Raw genomic sequence first — 25,732 nt, 5'->3', positions numbered from 1 at the left:
CCCGTAAATCTAAATGCAAACAGCAGCAACAAAAAGCTGGAAAGTATAAGTGATAACAATGGGTGTCTAAGTCGTCAACTGCCTGAGATAAAGATGTGGAGAGCGAGTCAAGCATTCCCACAAACACACACGCTGTTGTGTTGAAAGATACTAGAGCACTCTGATCTCTGGTAGACAAAAAAGCTGGAGAAACTCAGCGGGTGCAGCAGCATCTATGGAGCGAAGGAAATAGGCAACGTTTCGGGCCGAAACCCTTCTTCAGTCTGAAACATGTTTTCTCAGAGAGTTCGGGCAAGTTACACGCGGCTTGGTGCCGTCCCATTATACTCGCCAGGTACTCGCCAGTCTGTAGAAGGATTTCGGCCCTAAACGTCGCCTATTTCCTTCGCTCCATAGGTGATGCTGCACCCGCTGAGTTTCTCCAGCATTTTTGTGTACCAGAGATCTTCCAGCATCTGCAGTTCCTTCTTGAACACTCTGATCTCTGGTTGTGTTGGTGCCTGGGTGGAAATTATCGATAATAAACACTCTGTGATCAAAGGTTGACTGAAACAACAGGCGTGTGTGTGACAATGTGGTCGGGTGCCAAGTGAAACTCGCCACTCTCTGGGTGGGCAGCGAAGGAGTTGAACCGTGCCTGTGATGCTGGGTTAAACAAGCAATACTGTGACTGAAGTCCATTATTTTCACTGTACGGATCACACGGAGGGAGGGAGGGAAGGGAGGGAGGGAGGGGAAGGGAAGGGAGGGAGGGAGGGAGGGGAAGGGAAGGGAAGAGAGGGAGGGAGGGAGGGAAGGGAGGGAGGGAGGGAGGGAGGGAGGGAGGGAAGGGAGCAGGTGGGGAAGGGAGCAGGTGGGGAAGGGAGGGAGGGAGGGAGCAGGTGGGGAAGGGAGCAGGTGGGGGAGGGAGGGAGGGAGGGAAGGGAGGGAGCAGGTGGGGAAGGGAGCAGGTGGGGAAGGGAGGGAGGGAGGGAGGGAAGGGAGCAGGTGGGGAAGGGAGCAGGTGGGGAAGGGAGGGAGGGAAGGGAGCAGGTGGGGAAGGGAGGGAGGGAGGGAAGGGAGGGAGCAGGTGGGGAAGGGAGCAGGTGGGGAAGGGAGGGAGGGAGGGAGGGAGGGAGGGAAGGGAGCAGGTGGGGAAGGGAGCAGGTGGGGAAGGGAGGGGGAGGGAGGGGGAGGGAGGGAGGGGAGGAGGGAGGGAGGGAGGGAGGGGAGCAGGTGAGCGCTGGGTCTAACCCCCATTACTCAGCATCCCCAGGAGTTGGCGCGGCGCCACTCCAAGCTGCTCGGATATTCTCTGTACATCAAAGCCCATGTTCATCAGTAACTGGACCATGTTCACCTCCTGGCCCGTCACCTGGTCGCGCAGGGCTGGGCAGGTGGGGTTGCAGTGTGGCAGGCGGCACTGGTCTATAAGATGGAATGAACAATTCCTGGCTGCGGGCCGCGAGTTCTTGTTTTCCTGAAGACTCCGATCCCAACACTGTAGCGCTCGATTCAAGGAAGTTCCCCGCACCTGAAAGTCCAGCCAGTTGCTACAGAATATTGGAGAACAGTTAATATGAATGGACAACGTTGTTGTAATAGTTTCATTAATTTGGAAATATAACACAATTTTGAAAGCTTCTCATAAGCTAACTCCCAAACAACAATTATTCTGCACTTGGACCTTTCACCAGCTCAGTCCGCCAAGACTCAGTGAGTAGTTTGTTGTCTGAGTCAGAAATATACAAGCCTTGTGCGCACAAAGTGGGCAGTGGCGAGGCAGGATTACAGGTGAACGTGTTCCAGGTGAGAACCGACCTCTTTTCTCAGGTGATGCTAAACGTTTCATGTGGTGTTATTCTGAATAACTGTTTGTTCACGTTGTCCCACAGGCTCCAGTCCCTCAGTAATGTCTTTAAGACAGATTCTCAGTAATTATCTTAAAAATTGTACAAATTGGCTGCTATGTCTCCTAACGGTGATTATACTTTGCTCACTATATTCCTGGCTGGGAACCACTCAAGACAAGGGTTTTAATTCCTTCTGATAATGCATGGTGATTGGTGTCAGGAAGATGAACTATGGATTAGCCCTTCACCGAGTCTGAACCCACCTCATGCAGGGCCTGAGCTCCAGGGAGATTCCACCAATTAATCCTCCCAGTACATTGGGGGGTGTTTTGCAGACAACGTTGGTAATGTTATCCCAGCGACTGCTGTAGGTGATCCACATCTCAGAAGGGTATGGGCGGTCAGGAATCCCACCTGTCTGTGGGAGATGGGTATGGGCGGTCAGGAATCCCACCTGTCTGTGGGGTTTGAGTCAGGTCTGGTCTTAATCTTGGATTGACCAAAGGCAGTGTTGTCACATTGAAGGAAGTTGTGAATTGTGTCTCTGTTTTACCTTCCAGTATATGGTCATGAACATTTGTTGTTGAACTGTGGTGTGGAGCAGTGGGCAGCTTGTAAAATAACTTGTCTTGTGGATATTGAATGTCAAGATCATCCTCTTGCTTGGAGCATCCACTAACACAAGTGTTACCAGCGAACAGTGGCCTTGGTTCTGGAGTGTGGTCAACATGGGTTTACCTCAGAGAGGTACACCTGCCTTTTCTACCTTCCGGACATCCTCTAATGTCCAGCCATTTCCTTCAATATCCTGCTTTCACTACATCAAAGTAACTGTAAGTGTTGGGCAGTAGCTAAAGGGCACAAACTGCATTCCTCAACCCGTTACTCTCCCATCCACCCCAGGCAAGGCCCTGATGCGGTTCTGGAGACATAAGGTTTGTGGGCAATGTTTTATTCAAGAAAGAAACAAGGAACTGTAGATGCTGGAACTCTGAGCAAAGCACAAAGTGCCGGAGGACTCAGTGGTTTAACCTGCTGAGTAACTCCAACACTTAAAGTTATCTTCAAGATATCTGTGGCTAATATTAACTTGGCAATTAAGTGCCCTCCCCTGCAAACTTTATCAGCACCACTGCTGGAGATTAGCCAGGGGTAATTCCTGGCACCAACCACCATATTAAAGAACACTGATGCTCATTTCACAGCTGTCAGAAGAGATACAAATCAGTGATTTCTTCAGAGGCTTCCAGACAATGGCCAATTAAAACAAGACCATTCCTGGCACCTCTCTGGGTATTTCCCCATTGACCTACGTCTGATAATGTTAGAACAAGAACATCAGACAGGTTGCATGTTTCAGCTGGAATCAACTGTGTGATTTGGAAACAGTTTGGGAACAAAACAGTTAAAAATGTAACTGTTTGGGCCGTATTCACTGTGAATGACTGACATCTACAACTTGCAAAGCAATGTAAATTAACAAACTAATTATTACTATCATGAACCAATTATTACTATCATAAACCAATTATTACTATCATAAACCAATTATTACTATCACAAACTAATTATTACTATCATGAACTAATCATTACTATCATGAATTAAACAGAAATCAACATTTCTGTTTACAAACTCAAATGTCTTGGTATTGGTTGGTATATTGATGAAGTTAGGGTGGTTTTACATGAGGGGCTCGTTCCTGTGCAGTACTGTTCAACGTGTTATGTAAATGAGCAACATAGCTGTTGATAAAGCTGGCTGTATCAGGTATGTGTACACATGCATCATACACGGTCTGTGTACACACATCACACATACATGCTTCATACAAGCCCTGTGTACACATGCTTTCTTTCACAAGCTGTGTTGCTCTTCCCTTCCTTATGTTAACGTCAGTAGATTGGATGTTGAGGCTGATGAGTGGTGCCAGGGAGATTTTTCTTCACATTTACTATGATTCAGATTAAAATAATTAAGGCGCTCAGAGAAATAAAGAGCTGTCTGTGCCTTTTCTAAATCCGCTTACACCACAGACTACATTTATATCACACAGACTCTTCACATTGCACAAATCCCAGGCAATACTACATCTTTTGTATTGACAGAATTCTGAAATCACTTTGCAGCAGATCCGTCATATTTAACAATGGGCTTTTATGAGCAAGCAATTACATCAGTCCTGTTCACTCACAGCAGTCTTCTCCTGGCTGAGAAAACCAGTAGTTATTCCAAAGGGAAAGGCCTGAACTGGCTGGAAACTGACACCATTGCAAAGTTAAACTCAGATTAAAAACAGGCACAGAGTGCTGGAGTAACTCAGCGGGTCAGGCAGCATCTGTGGAGAACATGGATAGGTGACGTTTCACAGAGTGCTGGAGTAACTCAGTGGGTCAGGCAGCATCTGTGGAGAACATGGATAGGTGACGTTTCACAGAGTGCTGGAGTAACTCAGCGGGTCAGGCAACATCTGTGGTTGTAAACCACATCTGCAGTTCCTTGTGTTTAGATTCAGATTAAATTTGTCTGAATATTGCTTGTTTATAAATTTATAAAATAGTTTAAACTGTTAAATTGAGAGAGAATGGATTTGTGCATGACTACAATCAGTGTGTGAATGTCATGTTACAGGATGAGAAATACTGGGGAATATGCATCAATTTAGGTGAAGCTTATTGCATGGCTGGGTTCTGAAGTCGACCTAATGTCAATGAAGCATCTGAAATCTCCTGCACCTTGTTTAAAACTTGCAAAACAAATTATTGGTGGCTAAAATTCGATATGTTGTGTCATCAAAGAAGAGAAAGGACAATATTAAAAGTACTTTAATTGTTTAACCATGTTCAAATTGACCTTTAAAATTAAAAAGGACTAAATTGTTTTTTTAATGTTAACTGTCAATTTTGGCTAAAATCAATATTATTCACTAGAATTATTTGTTCCAACAGTCGACTGGTGAATATGAAAGAGATGTTCACGGTGTAAGTATTTAGCATATGTAGAAGAAACACAAATATTTGATGAGATGAAGTTTCTATTCAAGTGTAACGTAACACAGCCCTGGGCTCCACTAGCTCCACTGACCATGAGTCCAATCCCCGTCCTCAGTTCCAGGACAGTAACATACTGCTTGATCCTAACTGGTTCTTGTCTATATTACAAGAATTGTTTTTCTCCAGCCCTCATACTGCAGCCGACTCCATTACTTCCACTAATTCATGCTATCGTTCCCAGAGTCAGCTTCCTTTCGGTTGTCAATCCCGCAGAAATTAAACATTGTCCAGAAAACCACCGGTTTCAATGTCTTTTAGAAACATAGAAACCAAGTCCCTTACCTGCACGTCCCATCCTTGTCAAGCTTCACAGGGAGTACCTCACCCTGTGGGTAAAGAACCTGAAACTTAAACAGAGGGGCAGTGGTGGCTGGTGGAGTTGCGGCATGACCACACCACAGTCCCAGGTTCAATCCTCATGTCCGGTGCTGTCTATGGTGTCCTGTGAGTGCTCGGACATCCTCACAAAGCTGTGCGGATTGGTTGCTTAGCTGACCGCTGTAAATTACACCTCATATGGAGGCGAGTTGTAGATTTTGGGAACAGTCAATGAGAATGTTGGGAGAGTAAAAATGGGATTAACGTAGGATTCGTGTAAATAGGTGCCTGGCTGTCCCCAGAGTCACAGAAACTGAGACTGATTCTGCGAGGCATGTCTCTATCACTCCATGAAGCATTATCTGTGACTAGAACAGTACAGACAGTCCAGCAGTCTGCATCCACCGGCATCCTAGCCGAGAGAATCGAGATGAGAGAGCGTCAGGGTTAGTGAGCTGAGATTAGAGAGCGTCAGGGTTAGAGAGCCGGGATTAGAGAGCGTCAGGGTTAGAGAGCCGGGATTAGAGAGCGTCAGGGTTAGAGAGCATCAGGGTTAGAGAGCGCCAGGGTTAGAGAGCGTCAGGGTTAGAGAGCGTCAGGGTTAGAGAGCTGGGATTAGAGAGCGTCAGGGTTAGAGAGCCGGGATTAGAGAGCGTCAAGGTTAGAGAGCGTCAGGGTTAGAGAGCGTCAGGGTTAGAGAGCGTCAGGGTTAGAGAGCTGGGATTAGAGAGCGTCAGGGTTAGAGAGCGTCAGGGTTAGAGAGCGTCAGGGTTAGAGAGCGTCAGGGTTAGAGAGCCGGGATTAGAGAGCGTCAGGGTTAGAGAGCGTCAGGGTTAGAGAGCGTCAGGGTTAGAGAGCGCCAGGGTTAGAGAGTGTCAGGGTTAGAGAGCGCCAGGGTTAGAGAGTGTCAGGGTTAGAGAGCGCCAGGGTTAGAGAGCTGGGATTAGAGAGCGTCAGGGTTAGAGAGCGTCAGGGTTAGAGAGCGTCAGGGTTAGAGAGCATCAGGGTTAGAGAGCGCCAGGGTTAGAGAGCGCCAGGGTTAGAGAGTGTCAGGGTTAGAGAGAGCTGAGATGTTGAGTGGGCCCCAGGATGGAGTAAAGGTGCAATATTTCCCCAGATCTGATCTCCAGTGCGACCCATACCTCTGCGTACTTCAGTTAGATGGCAACTCTCTGCGGAACCTGCAGCTGCATGTTAGTGCACTGCTGCTCTCTGCAGAACCTGCAGCCAGCTATCTATCTGTCAGTATGATGCAGTTGTTACAGAGCAGTCGTTAGATATCAGTGCGATCAGACTATTTCTTTAACAGAACTAATTTCCTAAAATACATTTTCAGTGTGAAAGACCTGTCAGATTGACCGAATATTCAAGCCTATAAATCAGGAGCAAACTGCATGCTGACAAGAAACATCCCAAAGATCTGGAGGAAAACCAAAATCATCGCTCTTCTAAAACCCGGTGAAGATCCAGCATATGCAAAGAGCTTCCGCACAATCTCCCTGCTATGCCACCCGTACAAGCTGTTTGAGCGCCTGATCCTCAACAGGCTTGCCCCAGTCGCTGAACCAGCCATCATCCCTCAACAAGCTGGATTCCGACCTGGCAAATCCACAACAAGTCAACTTCTGAATCTCACACAGCACATTGAAGACGGGTTCCAGAAAGGACTGGTGACAGGAGCCGTCTTTGTTGATCTGTCTGCCGCGTATGACACTGTGAACCACCGCCTCCTCCTAAAAAAGATCTTGGAGAATACCAAAAACCTGGCACTCACGGACCTCATCGGAGCCCTCCTGAAAGATAGGCGCTTCTATGTTGTCCTTAACAACAAGCAAAGTCGCTGGCGACGACAACGGAATGGCTTGCCTCAAGGTAGTGTGCTGGCTCCACTACTATATAACATCTACACCAATGACCAGCCAATGGACCAGAACACTGAGCGGTTCATCTACGCCGACGACCTCTGTGTAACATCCCAAGAGAGTACGTTTGAAGCTGTAGAAGTGAATCTCACCTCAGCCCTAGATGAGCTACACCTCTACTACGAGCGCAACCACCTACACGCAAACCCTGCGAAGACCCAAGCCTGCTCGTTCCATCTCAGGAACCGGGAAGCAAACAGACCCCTTAACATCACATGGTCTGGAACACCTCTTGAGCACTGCACCAACCCTGCCTACCTCGGTGTAACACTGGATCGCACTCTCTCCTATAAGGAACACGTCAAAAACACCAAATTGAAAGTTAACTCCCGAAATAACATCCTCCGGAAGCTGACCAACTCCAAATGGGGAGCCACAGCACACACATTAAGATCTACTGCTCTGGCCCTGTGCTACTCCTCTGCGGAGTATGCGTGTCCTGTTTGGGAGAGATCATCCCATGCCAAGAAACTAGACCCAGCGTTGAATAACACCTGCCGCTCAATCACTGGCTGCTTGAAGCCCACCAACATAAACAACCTGCACCTCCTCGCTGGCATTGCCCCTGCTGATGTGAGACGGGAAGTCGCCAGCCGAGTAGAGATGACCAAGGCCACCAGTGATGAACGCCACCTCCTCTACGGACGTGTACCCCCGGCCCAACGGCTGAAGTCCAGGAGAAGCTTTCTCAGCCATGTCCAGCCCCTAATAGCATCACGGGAAGAAACCAGACTCCAACTATGGACAAAAAGGCTTGAGGACGACCCCCCTCCTACTGACATGGGTATCCCTCCTTCTGAAGCCCTCCCTCCGGGCTCAGAAGCACCATGGGTCCAGTGGAAGACGCTCAACCGCCTGAGAACAGGAACAGGGCGATCAAAAGCTGCCATGGCCAGATGGGGCTATGAAACTGGCCAAACCACCTGTGAATGTGGAGAAGAGGACCATACAATGCAGCACTGCCTTGTCTGCCCCCTACTACCCAACCAGTGCAGCCCAAAGGATCTTGCAGTGTTCAATAAAAACACAAAGGACTGTGTAAAGGAATGGGAAACTGTCATATAACCGACCAGCTTCAAAGACACGAAAAGAAGAAGAAGAAGAAGAAGGAGCAAACCAATAAATGTGCCGTAAATATCTGGCTGTGGGATTGTTCTCTGAGAAGGAAGAATTTATCATAATGTTACGTAATGTAGATTAATTTATGCTTCATAAGATCATTGGTTATCTAACTTTAATGAGATAATTATTCATAAAATTTAAAAATGACCCATATTCAAAAGATTTTAAAATAGCCGCACGACTGCTCCCTCTGTCCAGCAGCATCACTGGAAGCATGGCAGATGTGGGCAGAAGTGTACAGATGTGGTGGATGTGGGAAGAAGTGTGCAGATGTGGGCAGGCGGAACACACAAATGAAATGTGTAAACACTCGATGCATGGTTTAATGAGCTAATGCTCAAATGTGGAATACCAACCAATAACACTTTATAAAATATCTTTCAAATTGTTTAACATGTTAATACTTTACCTCTTGGAGATCAAGGTATGTGATAGACATGCTGGGGCAAACACCGCTCTGAAATGGAAATTAATTATCAACGACATTAAGCAATAAACTAAGGCATAATACCCACATTTATGAACCACATACTGATTTCTGAGCCGTCTTGTGTCATTTGAATATTGTGTATTCTATCTTCATCTTTTAACGTTAACTTATCCTTTTACTATTTTCTAGCTTGGGAACATTTTTCTTTCAAATCTCAGCAACAGCAAATAACAATTTAATAGGTGTTTGTTAAATGTTGTTTAGAATATTTTGTACTTGTTCATTGCTGTATGACTGAGTCTCAACAAGGACGCGATCAGTGTTAAACGTATAATCCAAGCTGACAATTCATCATCGCACCCGGTGCCTCATTGTTGAAGGAGACATTCTTCAGATGGGAATGTTAAACTGCCCTGACCTTCCTATTCTTTTGCTTTAAGTGGATGTAACAGGTCCCACGCCATCACACTAAAGGTCAACAGCTTCTTACAGTTTCCTGGATAACCTCTCCCTTTTAAAATATCTGTAAAAAACAGATTGGTTGATCATTTCTATGTCGCTGCTGGCACACAATGATCACCAATCAATGTCAGAATAACAGCAATCATTGTGCTTCACAATACGAAATGCTTTGGGAATTCACACTGAGAAAGGACAAGGTGAATGTAAATGTAATGTCTATTGTAGCTGGGACTGTGAATGTTTCATGCTGCGTACGTATCCTGGGGGTTTGGGAAGACTACAGTCGTATTTTAGATTTTAATGATGATGAAATAGTTCCCAGATTCTGCTGCCTCTTTGATGCAGATATTCTGACTGAAGTAAAGCATGGAAATGTAACAGATTGGGTTTTGATGTGTTACCTTTTGTTAACATGTTCTTTATTATTATTTCCAGTCGCTATAAATCTATTATTCACCGATACCTTTGAAATGTTTAATACATTTATGACATTTCTCTGTTTTCTTTTCAATAAATAGATTGAACAACTAATTAGGAGAGCAATAAGGCATGGACATCATAAACACTGCACCATTTTGTAGAATCTTTGGTTTTATCTCGGGGTTTTTTGTCTTATGCTTCTGCCTTGAAACCAATTTGATGAGAAGATTTATTTAGAGCAACGGAAGATGAAATTTGTACCAGCCACTTATCAACTCGTGAAACTTATAGCAGTCACAATTATATCTGTACTAAACAAGGACAAATGTGTTTAAAACTCCAAATGTTAAATTCTGACTTTTGTGTGTACTTTGAGAATGATGTTGATAATATGACCACCCCCTCCCCATATTATTATTTGTTAAGATTGAACACCAAATCATCTGTCGGTGCTGATAACGGTGTATTCTCAATCCATTTTGGGACATACTGCCGTTATATTTATTATTATTATTATTATTATTATTATTATTATTATTATTATTAAATCTTTGAAAATGTTGGCAACACAATGGTGCTGGTTTCTGACGGGCCATTATATAATGAGCAACAAACATGGTATTTTGGTCCAATCTGTTGGGTTGGTTTCTCTGATAAAATAATATTAATTTACACCATTACCAACCCTGTCTGCCTACGATGAGTTTGCCAATATCAATGTTGCCTTAATCTCAAGCAGATGAATCATGATCCAATAGTCTCAGACTGCAATTGCAGGAGGTTTAAGAGCCTTCCCTTTCTGAGTGAAGAGCTTATTGCCGTTTCTTTCTCAAAGAGAATTTCAGTTGCAAATTTCCAAAGAAATGCCAGAAGTGATACATAGATATTCTCAGTGAAAGGATTGTCACGATATGTCATCTGCGTTTCTGCTTGTTCAGTGTGTTTATGACTCTGCATTTGGCATTATATAAAGGTGCTGACATATTCTCGGGACACCAAGTTCATCAAACGAATGCAGGTCATTGTTCCAAGTGAAACTTAGCAATATTGATTTTCCAAAATTAAGGTATATAAGGGTCAGGAACTATAAAAAAACGTTCCTATTAACACTCAGCGGTGATTTGAGTCCCATCTGAGTGAAACTCTGCTGTCGATCACATTTGGTTTTGTGGAAGGAATTGCAAATTTAAACAGTAGCTCCTCCTAAAACAAAACATTGGCTTGCTTAGGTGGAGTATGTTGAAGGATTTGTCCCAGTAATAAAATATTTCCTCTCGCTCTTATTCCATCATGTACCAAGACAGTATTTTAAAATCATAATTCACTTACGATACATCTCGCAGAGAATTTCTGAGGTCTCTGCCCAAATTCTGGATGTAGTTCCACTGGCTCTCTGTCAGTGAATGGCTTCCCAGTTGAATATTCTCCATTTTCAGCTGTTCTTCATCAAAGAGCCACTGCACCACAAACACTGGGGCTGAAAGGGAAAACTCCACGTTAAGGTGCCTGACCTAAACATACAAGAATTCATAGATGCATTATGTTCACAGTTCTGTTTACATTTTAGGGTTGGATAAATCCGGTAGCCAAAGAAACACTGCCACTCATCGCCCCTTCGGAACAGTTGCCTGCATCGTTCAGGAATAACGGCGTTCCACAACCTGCACAGAAACCTTTCGTTAGCTCCACGTACATCACTTCACAATCTTATTCATATTTTGAACCAAACAGATTAAGCAATATTTGTTTCAACTATTTTAAACTTTTTTTCAAAAATAACATTTTCCTAAACAATTGTTATTCAAATGTCTCATAAATTTTAGACGTAAAATTGAAATTCCTCAACATTTCTGTGGTTAAAATCTCAAGACCAACAAAGTAGAAAGACATTGGTGTGTGATGTCCGTCAGAGATGCTGCTCCTCCAGCACTGACCACTGGGGAAGCCTGGCACTGCTACAATGCCCATTGCTGTGTACAATCAGGGGAAGGCCTGGTCTCCCTGCAGTAGGACGGGTGTCATGAAACTGCAAAAAGTGCACAAGGATGTCACTGATTTGTTGCCTTGCTGTTGAAGGAACCAATCACCTCACGCACCAGACGTCAGTTTTGGTGAGCAGCCACAAGCAGTTGGGCAGCTCATGTCTACACCAGACCAGTGGGCAGCTTGTGTCTACACCAGACCGGTGACCAGCTCATATCTACACCAGACCAGTGGGCAGCTTGTGTCTACACCAGACCGGTGACCAGCTCATGTCTACACTAGACCAGTGGGCAGCACCAGGCCAGTGGGCAGCTCGTGTCTACACCAGACCGGTGACCAGCTCATGTCTACACCAGACCAGTGGGCAGCACCAGACCAGTGGGCAGCTTGTGTCTGCATCAGACAGTGGATTAGAATGTGTTTCTGCTGCGTACCCCCCTAGTGAGGAATGAGCACAAGCTTGTTTCCTGCAAGAGTTGGTCCCTAGAGTAAAACAATTTCCAGACCCTTTCAATGTTAAAATGGACTATTCCACTGTCCCTATATTCTACTGAATAACATCTCATTCTGGATGACACTTGGCAATGGCGATACCCACATCCAAACAGTCTCTTTCTCCTGTGGTAAATTTCATTAATTCTCTTAACTAACTGTTTGAACATTGCATGTCCATTCCCTCCACAGATGCTGCCTGGACCCACAAGTTTATATTTTGCTCAGGTTTCCAGCATCTGCAGGCTTGTGTCTCCACTAGACGTTTGGTTCTCTCCCTCCTCTGCTCACAAACTTTCTTCTTGCTATTGCGAGCTCTGTCGTTCATTCTCCTTTCATTCTCATCAACACTGGCTGGGACAGAGGGCGGAGATCAGCTGTGATACCAGCAAGGACCTGGGATATTTGTTAGAAAGTTGTGTTTTTCTGGGTGAATTTAACGAACAAGAAGTCAAAGTGAGCTATGTTTCTATGTTTCTATGTATTAGAAATACCTAATGTGCCATCTTCATTTTCACTCTGCTTGCTTTAAAGCACAAAATTTGACTTGAGAAGCCTGCCCTGTGATCCAGTTCCCTCACCATATTAAACATGTAATTAACCATATACTTTCTGGAATCATTGTTACTTTAACTTGCTTGATTATAAAGTTTAAATAACACTCATAGTGCTAATTATATCACTATAATTCTCCTCCCCACCACCCAGTTTCACTAATACCAATGGGAGAGGTGGGAAGACAATACATGTTGCTGCAGTTTGTTGCTTTACCGGAGTCCTTTTTTAATGACGTAGTTGGGGCTGCAGGAGGTCACATCAGTGCATTCATTCTGCCGAGGCTGCTTATTGTCCAGGAACCAGCCAGAGTCCACCAGCCCTCGCACCTGAACATCAGCACCCAGATGTGTGAGAAGGTTGGCGATCCGTTCGATGTTCAGCATCACTCCTGTCCCACCAGCACTGAAACAAACACACTGTTAAGGCAGGCACTTTATACGTCACTGCTAATGGGTTCTGCCCTGACAATGCAAGGTCCAGATCTCTATTTTTGTCAATCTTCTTTCCATTAACACTGCTCAGTTAATAATTACATCAAGTGTACTGTGGAATCCTGCATACAATCTTGGCATCTACTAAATTTCACATTGATTCCAAAAGACCTTCAAACTGTCCAATTCAGGAAAATCTTCTGTTTATTTCCTCTTCAAATTCACAAAAAAAGTTTACAATTGTTTAAAATGCTACAAGCTGCAGCCATGGAATCAAAGAGTCTTGTGTGTGCGTTAATGAATCAGGAATCATCAAAGTTGGGCTAGACTTTGGGCACATGCTTGCAACCCCCTTCACACTGAGCAACAGGACCCATTGCACCAGAATAGCAAGACTTCACCTCCTGAGAAGCGAGGCTGGAGGAAAGCTTTGCTTGCATTGACAGAGGCAGGAGTGGGAGCAGATTGAGGGAATGTTGTCTTTACCGGAAACACAGATTCAAAACCCAGTAAATTTCAAGATGCTTGCCCAGAACTAACGCTGGAACTATGGATGTAAAAATAAAACATTTTGTGTTTTCATCAACTTGTCTGAAATAGCAGGAAATCTGGAGGGGGGGAAATCAAATTAATTAACCATCATAAATAGATTTGAGAACTTGGATTGTTACTTTTTCTAACTTTCCAAGTGAATAAGGTTGACTTCCAAAATGTCCCTCTAAGCATTAATTTATATTTAATGTTGCCATGAATGTATATTTAATTACAAATTAAAGCATATTTAGCATTTGTGATTCATTGGCATTTGCTGAGAGCAGGTAAGAGGGTTCATATGGGGGATATGTAGGGTCAGTCGTGGTACAGCATAGACGGGGTGGATGACTTCACTGCTACACGGCCCATCATTTTATTTTATCCTTATAACAAGTGATTGATCCTTCATTGTCTGCTTTGTACTCTGTCAAAGTTCATTTATTTCCCCGAGGATGTCCAGTCCAGACCTAAAGAGTGTTCGGTTGTTATACATCTGATAAAATGAAATCTGTGGCTAGACACAGATCCCCAGACTGCACAGTGACAGTGACTACAGTGTTGTACGGCAGATATCCAAAATAGGTTATAGGCCCAACAATTAAAATGTCAATTGCTGAAGTTTGATTTTATCCCAGCAAGTAATTGCATGTTTCATTCTACATCCCTTGCTCATATTTTTCCGATAACATTGTTCAGATCGCTGTGTGGAAGTAGATTAAACGAGGCACGTTGAGGATCAGGTCGCACAGCAGATTAGAACAAAAGATAGACACAAAAAGCTGGAGTAACTCAGCGGGACAGGTGTAAACCAGCATCTGCAGTTCCTTCCTACAGGGTAGAACTAAATCCTTTCCTCAGTCTACGAGCAGAGCAACACATTAGAGTCCAACTGTTGGACAGCAAAGTGATGCACATGTTCACCCTGAGGTGGGGAGACAGAGGCATGGGGTGCACTCACTCGGGTCACTCCACACGGCTCATTTACACTGACCAATTATGAAGCAAGATTGACAGTTTGAGGAGAACTGGTCTTTTCTACATCGCTCTTGTATTTTTTCTCATTAGACGGCAGAGAAAGAGAAAGATACTAACCTGCAGTGAATATCAGGGATTTCCAGCAACTTGTTCATGGCATATTTGATGCATTTGATGCTTGAACTTAGTATATGATAAGTTTGCATTTTATCACCATCATGATGATGAAATACTGGCATTCAAAAGATTCCACATTGATTATGCTTACTAATATACCCAGCTCTGATTAGTTTAGAGTTTAGTCTAGTTTAGTCTAGTTTAGTTTAGTTTAAAGATCAAGGTTTCAAAGTCAGTTTATGTCACATGTACCAATTAAGGTACAGTGAAATTAGAGTTTCCATACAGCCATACGAAGTGAAAAGCAACAAGCCACAGCCACATAAAACATAAACATCCATCACAGTGGACACTCATCAAATAGCCTTGCACATGATCAATGCCCACCACTCCCATCACCAGATGCCCACCACTCCCTACCACTACACTACAGGTCCCCCTCCTCTGCACCTCCTCAGATACTGTGGACATGGTTCAGTCTTCTATGGGCAGCGGCTCTGTTGTGCAATCTAACCCAGCTAATGGCTCCTCTCCCATCTGGGTGGTTGCTGAGTGGGGTACAGGCAGAAACAATACAAATGAAGTAAACTTGGCAGAGCTTCATTGCGCTGAGATCACCAAGTCATGGAGGCAGACTGCACTGGGGCCTTGTAGCTCAGAGACACACCCGTCATGGAGACAGGCTGCACTGGGGCCTTGTAGCTCAGACTCACCCGTCATGGAGACAGGTTGCACTGGGGCCTTGTAGCTCAGACTCACCCTGCTTCCTGCTTCCTAGCTTCAACACTGGGCCAATTATTTAAAAAAAAGCATGGAAAATTATGTCAGAACCAAAGAGAAAATGAAAGTAATCTTGTCGGTCTAGTTACAATGAATTTGAAAGATCATTAATAAAATAGAAATTGCCATATTTAGGTACTTTCAATGTGAATATCTGGTGGCTTTAGAGTGTATTACAAGGCGTGTTCAGGAACTGCCACTGTCCACAGCAGTGTTGCAGCCACTGTCCGCAGCAGTGTTGCAGCCACTGTCCGCAGCAGTGTTGCAGCCACTGTCCGCAGCAGTGTTGCAGCCACTGTCCGCAGCAGTGTTGCAGCCACTGTCCGCAGCAGTGTTGCAGCCACTGTCCGCAGCAGTGTTGCAGCCACTGTCCGCAGCAGTGTTGCAGCCACTGTCCGCAGCAGTGTTGCAGCCACTGTCCGCAGCAGTGTTGCAGCCACTGTCCGCAGCAGTGTTGCAGCCACTGTCCGCAGCAGTGTTGCAGCCACTGTCCTCAGCAGTGTTGCAGCAACTGTGACGGTGATGTCACCTCCTTTCAACTACATTGCTCTCTCTCCTCACTTTATGGAACAAGATGCGAGCTGGGGTTCCGCTCCCCCACATGGAGAACCTCAGGCACCGATCGCTCAGCAGATGGAGGAGACTCACTGAGAACCAATAGCAACATCTTTAACTTTTACAATAAAAGACCATAACTTGTTAATTGCCGATTCCACCTCATGTAATTCAGGAGCAGTGATGAAAATTGATCAAATTATTCATTTTAAATAAACACCATTACCTTCAGGAAATATATTCAAATATCTTCCTTTAATTTACTTTTTTAAATTAAAAATGACTTATAAACGATGAATGTATCGTACTGACCTGGTTCCAGCAAGCATGACAATCTTTGCCAACTTAATGCCCTTGGGGACTAAATCTTTAATTACTTCCCTCAGAATCAACGAGCCCATGAATGCATAGTCCGCTGGAAAGGAAATGCTCCAGTTAATGTACAGACATAATCACTTTCTCTTCCCAATGTGTTAAAGGAGGGCGTTGAGATGTACCTTGGCGGGCCTTTGGTGCTGTTCCACTCCATACGTCACTTGAACAGTAAGGTACAATGCTATTTCATGAAAGACAGAGATAAGCGAGTATGTTAAGAAGTATCATTTAGATTCATTCTTTCCACATCATATATAAAAGATCCCTATGTGCAGGTCACAGTTTCATGTTCCTGGATGTGTATACTGTAAACCGTGCATGCTGAGACCAAGCTCAAGTTGACTGGTGGCAAACAAACTGGACTAACAATAACTTGCATTTATATTGCAGCTAAAAAAGTACAAAGCATCAGAGAAAAGTCACCAACGCAAAACAAAAAAAAATAGCACAGATGTAGAATTAAATGGGAATTTTAAAGAGAGGGTGGAGGCGGAGAGCTTCATGGAGAGAAGTACAGAGACCAGAGGCCTGAAAAAAGACAGCAAGCTGGAGTAACTCAGCGGGTCAGGCACTGGAGAACATGGATAGGTGACGTTTCAGAGTGCTGGAGTAACTCAGCGGGACAGGCAGCATCTGTGGAGAACATGGATAGGTGACGTTTCACAGAGTGCTGGAGTAACTCAGCGGGTCAGGCAGCATCTGTGGAGAACATGGATAGGTGACCCATCTCTTAATCAAGAGCTAATGTACGTCAGTAAACACAAAAATAATAAATGAATGAAAGGTGGTGCAGAGTTTTGGATGGGCTTGTGTTTATGTTGGATAGAGTGAGAGGGGAATATCAGAACAACACTATAATTGTCCACAGACATGGGGAGTAGCCAGAACTTTCATTGGATGTTTATTCCTTCATAGGGGAGAAAGTGTGGATAAGCTCATCTCTAAGTTTCTTTACTTTTGCCATTTTTAAAATTCAAATAACCAATAACTATTTTCCCACTGAACTTGCCTTTACAGATAACCAATCTTCATGGAGTATTTCAGCAACCCCGCCCACACTTACAACAGGAACGTGCATCAGAGTATCTGCTGCTTGGACAAAGCTCATCAATAGGAGAGTCAGCTGATTCAAACTCTGACCTCATTGCCTCACAAATGTGCTAAATGCAAAAGTGTCTGTTTTTCAGAAATGTCGATATAAAGGTTTTCAGGATGTGAACCATTTGCAGAGAGATCGATGGTCACACGGAAACTAGGAAACTATTGGAGTTGGCAATTTGCTGCATAAAATAAACCAAACCATCCCATGTAGGGCACGGCAATTATTTAAAGCTGGGTGCCTATGATGAAGACATTTAACTAATAATAAGTCTGAGGGGTAACCTTTTCATGGGTGTATGGAACGAGCTGCCAGAGGTAGTTGAGGCTGGGACTATCCCAATGTTTAAGAAACAGTTAGACAGGTACATGTATAGAGCATGTTTGGAGGGATATGGACCAAGCGCAGGCAGGTGGGACTAGTGTAGATGGGACATGTTGGCCGGTGTGGGCAAGTTGGACCGAAGGGCCCGTTTCCACACTGTATCACTCTATGACTCTATGAAGGGCCCGTTTCCACACTGTATCACTCTATGACTCTATGAAGGGCCTGTTTCCACACTGCATCACTCTGTGACTATGAAGGGCCTGTTTCCACACTGTATCACTCTATGACTCTAAGTCCAAGAGGGAAAAAAAAAATCACAGCCTGAAAATCAGCAAGTTGACAACTTTGGTCATTATGAATTAGCCCTGGTCCAGTAACCATGGGGGCCGTGCTTTATTCACCCTTATTATTACTTCCACGTACACAGCCATCAGGGACCACATTTTGCATTTCCTGTTGTACAGTCTCTTGTTTAGATTCAGGAACATTAATCTCCTCACTTTATTAATACAAACAGAACTCTGCTCAGTTTATGAACCAAGATATTGCATTTGCAGCAAGAGTTTTAAATATATTCACTTTGTGCAGCACAATAATCACATCTTATTGCCGCTCTTATTCTCCTTCACTTTGTGCAGCCTCTACCGAGACGTGTTGAACTCTGACACGTGACTAAGGAGCAAGTACAGGGACAAGACACTGGCCCCTCATCTCCCAGTGTGTTGTTGGGCACATGGGGGTGGGGGCCGTGTCCGTGTGATGCGGCCGTGTGATGGGGGCGTGTGATGGGGGCGTGTCCGTGTGATGGGGCCGTGTGATGGGGGCGTGTCCGTGTGATGGGGCCGTGTGATGGGGCCGTGTGGTGGGGGCGTGTGATGGGGCCGTGTGGTGGGGCCGTGTGGTGGGGACGTGTGGTGGGGCCGTGTCCGTGTGATGGGGCCATGTGGTGGGGGCGTGTCCGTGTGGTGGGGCCGTGTGGTGGGGCCGTGTCTGTGTGATGGGGCCGTGTCCGTGTGATGGGGGCGTGTGATGGGGGCGTGTGATGGGGGCGTGTGATGGGGCCGTGTGATGGGGGCGTGTCCGTGTGATGGGGCCGTGTGATGGGGGCGTGTCCGTGTGATGGGGCCGTGTGATGGGGGCGTGTCCGTGTGGTGGGGCCGTGTGGTGGGGGCGTGTCCGTGTGGTGGGGCCGTGTGGTGGGGGCGTGTGATGGGGCTGTGTCCGTGTGATGGGGCCGTGTGATGGGGGCGTGTCCGTGTGATGGGGGCGTGTGATGGGGGCGTGTCCGTGTGATGGGGGCGTGTCCGTGTGATGGGGGCGTGTGATGGGGGTGTGTGATGGGGGCGTGTGATGGGGGCGTGTCCGTGTGATGGGGCCGTGTGGTGGGGGCGTGTGATGGGGGCGTGTGATGGGGGCGTGTGATGGGGGCGTTTCCGTGTGATGGGGCCGTGTGATGGGGGCGTGTGATGGGGCCGTGTGATGGGGGCGTGTCCGTGTGATGGGGCCGTGTGATGGGGCCGTGTGATGGGGGCGTGTGATGGGGCCGTGTGATGGGGGCGTGTCCGTGTGATGGGGCCGTGTGATGGGGCCGTGTGATGGGGGCGTGTCCGTGTGATGGGGCCGTGTGATGGGGGCGTGTCCGTGTGATGGGGGCGTGTGATGGGGGCGTGTCCGTGTGATGGGGCCGTGTGATGGGGGCGTGTGATGGGGCCGTGTGATGGGGGCGTGTCCGTGTGATGGGGGCGTGTGATGGGGGCGTGTCCGTGTGATGGGGGCATGTGATGGGCCCGTGTGGTGGGGGCGTGTGGTGGGGCCGTGTGTTGGGGCCGTGTGATGGGGGCGTGTCCGTGTGATGGGGGCGTGTGATGGGGGCGTGTCCGTGTGATGGGGCCATGTGATGGGGGCGTGTGATGGGGGCATGTCCGTGTGATGGGGGCGTGTGATGGGGGCGTGTCCGTGTGATGGGGGCGTGTCCGTGTGATGGGGCCATGTGATGGGGGCGTGTGATGGGCCCGTGTGGTGGGGGCGTGTCCGTGTGATGGGCCCGTGTGATGGGGGCGTGTCCGTGTGGTGGGGCCGTGTCCGTGTTGTTGGGCACTTGGGGGTGGGGGCGTCTCAGGCAGCATCTCTGGAGAGAAGGAATAGGTGACGTTTATGGTCGAGACCCTTCTTCAGACCGAGGTTGGTCGCCCGAAACGTCACCTATTCCTTTTCTCCAGAGATGTTGTCTGACCCACTGAGTTACTCTAGCTCCAGCTGAGTTACATTTGTGTCTATCTTCGGTTTAAACCAGCATCTGCAGTTCCTTTCAACACATGAGTAGACTCGATGGGCTGAATGGCATAATTCTGCTCCTTTGATTTATTAAAATGAAAACATTGAACAGAAACATTGCCCCTTTATCTTCATGCAATTGGTGAGTTATGTCTTGGTGATTGTTAAATATGCTGCCCTGCACGTACAGAAACTCACACAATGTTAGCGTTCCACCACTGAGGGTTTTCTTCAGGATCCGCAGAGAGAATTCCAGAACCTGATACATTGAACAAACAAACAAGGTGAGACAATTCTTCATTATCTACAAAAATAAACCACCGCAGCTGGGCGTAGTTGTTATGGAGGAAAGAGGATCTGACGAGATAGTGAGCGGGTTTGTACAACGTGAATAAACTGTTCTCAACAGAGGAAGCACAGATATTATCTGAATGGTGGCCGATTAGGAAAGGGGGAGATGCAACGAGACCTGGGTGTCATGGTACACCAGTCATTAAAAGTAGGCATGCAGGTGCAGCAGGCAGTGAAGAAGGCGAATTGTATGTTAGCATTCATAGCAAAAGGATTTGAGTATAGGAGCAGGGAGGTTCTACTGCAGTTGTACAGGGTCTTGGTGAGACCACACCTGGAGTATTGCGTACAGTTTTGGTCTCCTAATCTGAGGAAAGACATTCTTGCCATAGAGGGAGTACAGAGAAGGTTCACCAGACTGATTCCTGGGATGTCAGGACTTTCATATGAAGAAAGACTGGATAGACTCGGCTTGTACACGCTAGAATTTAGAAGATTGAGGGGGGATCTTATAGAAACTTACAAAATTCTTAAGGGGTTGGACAGGCTAGATGCAGGAAGATTGTTAACGATGTTGGGGAAGTACAGAACAAGGGGTCACAGTTTAAGAATAAGGGGAAAATCTTTTAGGACCGAGATGAGGAAAACTTTTTTCACACAGAGAGTGGTGAATCTCTGGAATTCTCTCCCGCAGAAGGTAGTTGAGGCCAGTTCATGGGCTATATTTAAGAGGGAGTTAGATGTGGCCCTTGTGGCTAAAGGGATCAGGGGGTATGGAGAGAAGGCAGGTACAGGATACTGAGTTGGATGATCAGCCATGATCATATTGAATGGCGGTGCAGGCTCGATGGGCCGAATGGCCTACTCCTGCACCTATTTTCTATGTTTCTATGTTTCTAACTTGTACAGAAAGTTCAAGACCCTGAGGTGTTGGCATTGCCCCGGGACATTAACTCTGCTTCATCCCCCAGATGCTGCCCGACCTGCTAACTATTCCTCGTAGCTCCTGGCTTCACAACTCCAGTGATGGGCACCACCCCCTCGCTCTGACCCAATACTGGATAGTCACCTTTCTGTGTCAGTGGCCAATCGGTAGAACTCATGAGGCGTGGGATTGATCTGTATCTTGCATCACAGCTTTCCTTGTTGTAACAGCACCAGCCACCTTTGTTCATTCACAAAAGAAAAAGATTCATTACACTTGCTTTGCCATTAGTCTCGGGCAACTCATTCAAAACAAAATATATTTATATGTGTCATCTCATTCAACTAATTAATAAGTTGAGTAAGTTTTGATTTTATTATTGATAATGATTAAAAAGTACTAATTTAATATTTTTTCTTTTACAGAGCAGTTAATTACTGCAAACCCAGTGTACAAACACAGGTACATAATCAGGTTAAAGTTCCGACAAATTCCTGACATCGATATTGTTGAAGAAAGAAAGTATGAACATTGACTTCTCCAATTTCAGGTAGTCCTTGTTTTCTCCCTCCTACCCCTCCCCTTCCCAGCTCTCCCACAGCCCACTGTCTCCGCCTCTTCCTTTATTTTTCCCACCCCCCCTGACATCAGTCTGAAGAAGGGTCTCGACTCAAAACGTCGCCTATTCCTTCTCTCCATAGATGCTGCCTGACCTGCTGAGTTTTTCCAGCATTTTTGTCTACCTTCGTTATTGTTGAGATCAGTTTTCATCTTTAACTTCTCTCAACAATAACATTATGTTTAATTCATATGGAGTAACAGAATGCAGAACTGAAACAATCATCTCTGAAACTTTTGATCACAATTATGTTCCATTTTAACAAACATTTGTTTCAGATTGGTGATGTGACAATTTTGTCCTGTTGGACAGGGAAATATAAAGTTACAAATTCCCTTAATACTTCACAATCACTGTGTAGTCTTTTCTCCAGAGATGCTGTCTGACCCGCTGAGTTACTGCAGCTTTTACTGTCTGCCTGTGGTTTACACCAGCATCTGCAGTTTGCCAGGGCTTGCCTCGGGTATCAGCCATTCAATCTTTTAATGATCATACTGAGGAGTGAATATTGGGCTCAACAGATTGAGTACTTTCCTGGATTTCTCTGAACTGTCTGAAGATCTTTTATATCAGCCAAGGGGCACATCAGACTTTCTTTAACAACTTATCCAAGTCGTTCTGAAGATGAATTGAAATGTCAGCAGGGATTATGTGAGGGGGCCACATGACCTCCTGCCCCAGAGGTGAGCCGTTCACCCACTGAGCAACGTCAGACACTGGTCAACTTGTCAAACACTGTCCAGTCTGACGTTACCCTGGCAACACTCCCAAAGCGCTGAGAATAGTGCCTGCAATTACTGCAAGAACAAAACGACCTCTGCCCTTTCATGTTTCCAATCATCTTTGTTGGTGACTCTTGAAAGTCTACTCTTAAATTAGTCCAAAGCAGAGTTGTGCTCAAATCAGAATGAAATTCCACAGACTCCACCACACATGCACTGAGCAACTGAATGGCAGAAATCCTGGTTGTAAACTTTGCTTACAAATGTAACAGACTGCAATCCTCTTCATATTCTATCTATTCTGGATTGACCAGTATGGCTTGGGCTTTGTATGGCGTGTTTCTATGTAACATACCAATTTGAAATTACAACTCTAATCTTACTCGTTATTTATTCAGATAGTTGTGCAATTATTTAAAATGTAAAAAAGTCTCAAATTCCAAAGCTGGCATTGATTATGGAAAGAAAATGAAACTTATTTCTATTTAAAGAGGTTAATTTTCAATAATTCCTTCAATAATCAGAATATTTCACTCTAACGTTAATAAAAGCACTTTGAATCCCTGCATGATTTCGGAATGTCTCTTACCTTCCAGAAATATTAGCCATCGGCGACTCCCTTTGGACGCCCGCAGATAATATCTGTAAAGTAACAAGTCACAAGGCGACAGAAATCAAATCAAACACACAACCATTGCAACAGATGTTCTGGAAATTAGATTCTAAACTAAATGTCATAGAAATGATCACATTGAATGGCGGTGCTGGCTCGAATGGCCGAATGGCCTGCACCTATTGTCTATTGATATACTATTTGTATCTTTGAGCAGGCACAAACAATAACCAATGAGTTTTTGCCTGTTTACTAAATTTAACAAGGTTTGTTACCCAGCTGGAGTTCCATCGTTGCAAGTCACTGTGGTGCTTTTCAAGAAGTTAAGTTTCATTTCTTCTGCACTCGTTGATTTTGAACATTGGTGCAGGGTCTGTGCCAGAGTCCTGACATTGGACACCAGGTTGTCATTGTCTTCTGCGGCGGTGAGGTTACCGAGGGCTAGTTGTGGGTGAGCGGCAGGTGGCACAGATTCCCCACTCGAGGGGCTGGGTGTCCTTCTGTTGGGACCAGTATTCCTGGAAGCCACCTTAGATTGTGGCCTGGTTAGCGCCACAGCGACTCCGAACATGGTGCAGAAAGCGAGGGTGATGGGGAACCTCATCACAAAGCGGGATCTGCAAAAAATTAACACTTGTTAAAACAATCAATGATGACAATTTGAGAATAAAAAGTTTCAAATGATGCTTACCTTTGTAAATACGGTGAAGGAAACGTCTGCGGTGATATTCAGCAAGATGCAGAAGCGTTTTGATCCTAACAACATTCGTGCTATGAACAGATACGTCCTGAAGCCCAGCCTACTGCAAAGAAATATTGAATCTACTCAAATCTCGGATGTGAGTTTGATTTTATATTATCCACATATGGATCACATTTCTCAATCTTCAATTTGCTTTGAATTGATGCCAAGGAGTGAAGATTGCATTTATTTGACGAGAAAGATAACACATCGAGCCCCGACTGTGAAAAATATAAATCTTGGCTTAGACTTGGCACCTGTTAGTTATAACTTCATTGCTTTACCTTTCTGGGGGTGCTCAGTTTTGGAACTATTTTTGTTAAGATGCATTCTTGTAAGGAATTAGCTCAGCAAATTTAACAAAAACAAATTAGCAAAGAGAAAGTCTAACTGTAAAATCCTTCTGTTTTTTTCTCTCTAAATCTACCTCTGCCACAGCTTCTCAGGGTGGGAGATTGCAACCTTCACGTGGTCCACCCTGTTTCGACTCGACGTGCACAAACAAAAGATCAAATAGAACAAGTCGACCTACAACTTTAGGCTGTGTATGCCAGCAGAAAAAGTAGCTTCTCATCTCCTGCACAATCTTTTATTTATTTCTCAATGCCTAGTAAAATTAAGGCAATCATTTAAAACAAACTTCATTTAACAGTCTATAACATATGACATAATGTAACATATGACAGTATATGACATAGAAACATAGAAAGTAGGTGCGAGAGTAGACCACCAGGTCCGTCGAGCCCGCACCGCCACTCGCTCATGGCTGAACACTAAACAGACACACTTACCCACAAACAGTAGACACAAGACACAGAACACAAGACACTACCCTCCCCTTTATACCGCTATCACCCCTCTCCACCCCAAAAACTATATACAATATAATTAATTGTTCGCAGCTAACTTCTTGCAACAAACAGATAAGTAATCCAGTGTCATTATATGATAATCACTAACAATAGATAAGAAAGAACATCACATTAAACTTTGTTCTAAAATCACATTTAGCACCAACAGGGGATCGATGATTGTCCAGATACATTCAGTCTAGGCTCAGCATTGAAGCAGACTTCATAACTTTACCTTTTGGATTCAGTTGCAGTTTGTCTCTCCAGAGAGACCAAAGTAAATAGTCATCACCAAGTTTCAATTGAACACTGAAAGAAAGCACTGACTATTTGAAGCTGCCCTGCATATCCTCTGCATAGCTGGAGGGTGACGTCTGGTCATTAACAGGGCTCATGAGGGCTGTGCTCTAACTCAACACCCATCAATGACATGCAGGACATCCACATTCATCAAGCATACTAATTGAGCCTGTGCATGATCCATCATGAGAACCGGTCCCTTGTTACATCAAAGATTGACAGGGCCTGTCATTGCAAGAAAGCAGCGTCTTTATGGGTGTTAACTGCATTCCATTGTCCCATATCTTTCAAGTGATTATTCAATGTTGACAGAGTTTTTTTATGCCAATATATAGCACAATTTCTCATGGAGTGTTAAGCAGTCACTAACGACGTTGAAATTTGCATGCCTTTAAAGTTACTGAGATCTCAGTGTGAATGGCAGGTCATCACGAGGTGACAATTGTGCATTCATATTTTCAATCATTAAAGGGTAACCCTTGTAAGGTGCTTTTCAGTTTGAGACTTGAATCCCCAGAATGGCTGCAAATAGCTCACCCTTAAAATTCAACGTGAAGTTGCAGTTCCAACAATGAGTGTTCATGCCGCAAGGGAGGAAGAAACTGTAATG

At 45.1% G+C, this 25,732-nt stretch overlaps 1 protein-coding gene across 2 annotated transcripts; it reads right to left on the bottom strand.

Moving 5' to 3' along the window:
* LOC116986028 (carboxylesterase notum2-like) lies at positions 1-25,251 on the bottom strand. Of its 2 annotated transcripts, none has more exons than XM_033041224.1 (15): positions 25,058-25,251; positions 23,921-24,032; positions 23,505-23,846; positions 23,206-23,258; positions 21,420-21,515; positions 20,258-20,318; positions 16,482-16,540; positions 16,297-16,399; positions 12,806-12,994; positions 11,120-11,220; positions 10,889-11,036; positions 8,657-8,704; positions 1,196-1,532; positions 477-704; positions 1-167 (listed from the first exon to the last, which is right to left on the bottom strand). In XM_033041224.1, exons 3-13 carry the CDS (start codon positions 23,831-23,833, stop codon positions 1,229-1,231), a joined length of 1,491 nt encoding a protein of 496 aa, XP_032897115.1. In that variant the 5' UTR covers positions 23,834-23,846; positions 23,921-24,032; positions 25,058-25,251; the 3' UTR covers positions 1-167; positions 477-704; positions 1,196-1,228. The 2 variants fall into 2 exon arrangements, with proteins under 2 accessions (XP_032897115.1, XP_032897116.1); XM_033041225.1 differs by having other exon boundaries at positions 477-718; positions 1,210-1,532.
* Between the last annotated feature and the right edge of the window lie 481 nt (positions 25,252-25,732).

Source organism: Amblyraja radiata, chromosome 22 (genome assembly GCF_010909765.2).
Source record: "Amblyraja radiata isolate CabotCenter1 chromosome 22, sAmbRad1.1.pri, whole genome shotgun sequence".
Classification (NCBI taxonomy): domain Eukaryota; kingdom Metazoa; phylum Chordata; class Chondrichthyes; order Rajiformes; family Rajidae; genus Amblyraja; species Amblyraja radiata.
Note: the sequence above shows the minus strand (reverse complement) of the source record. Positions and strands in the feature narration are given on the sequence as shown.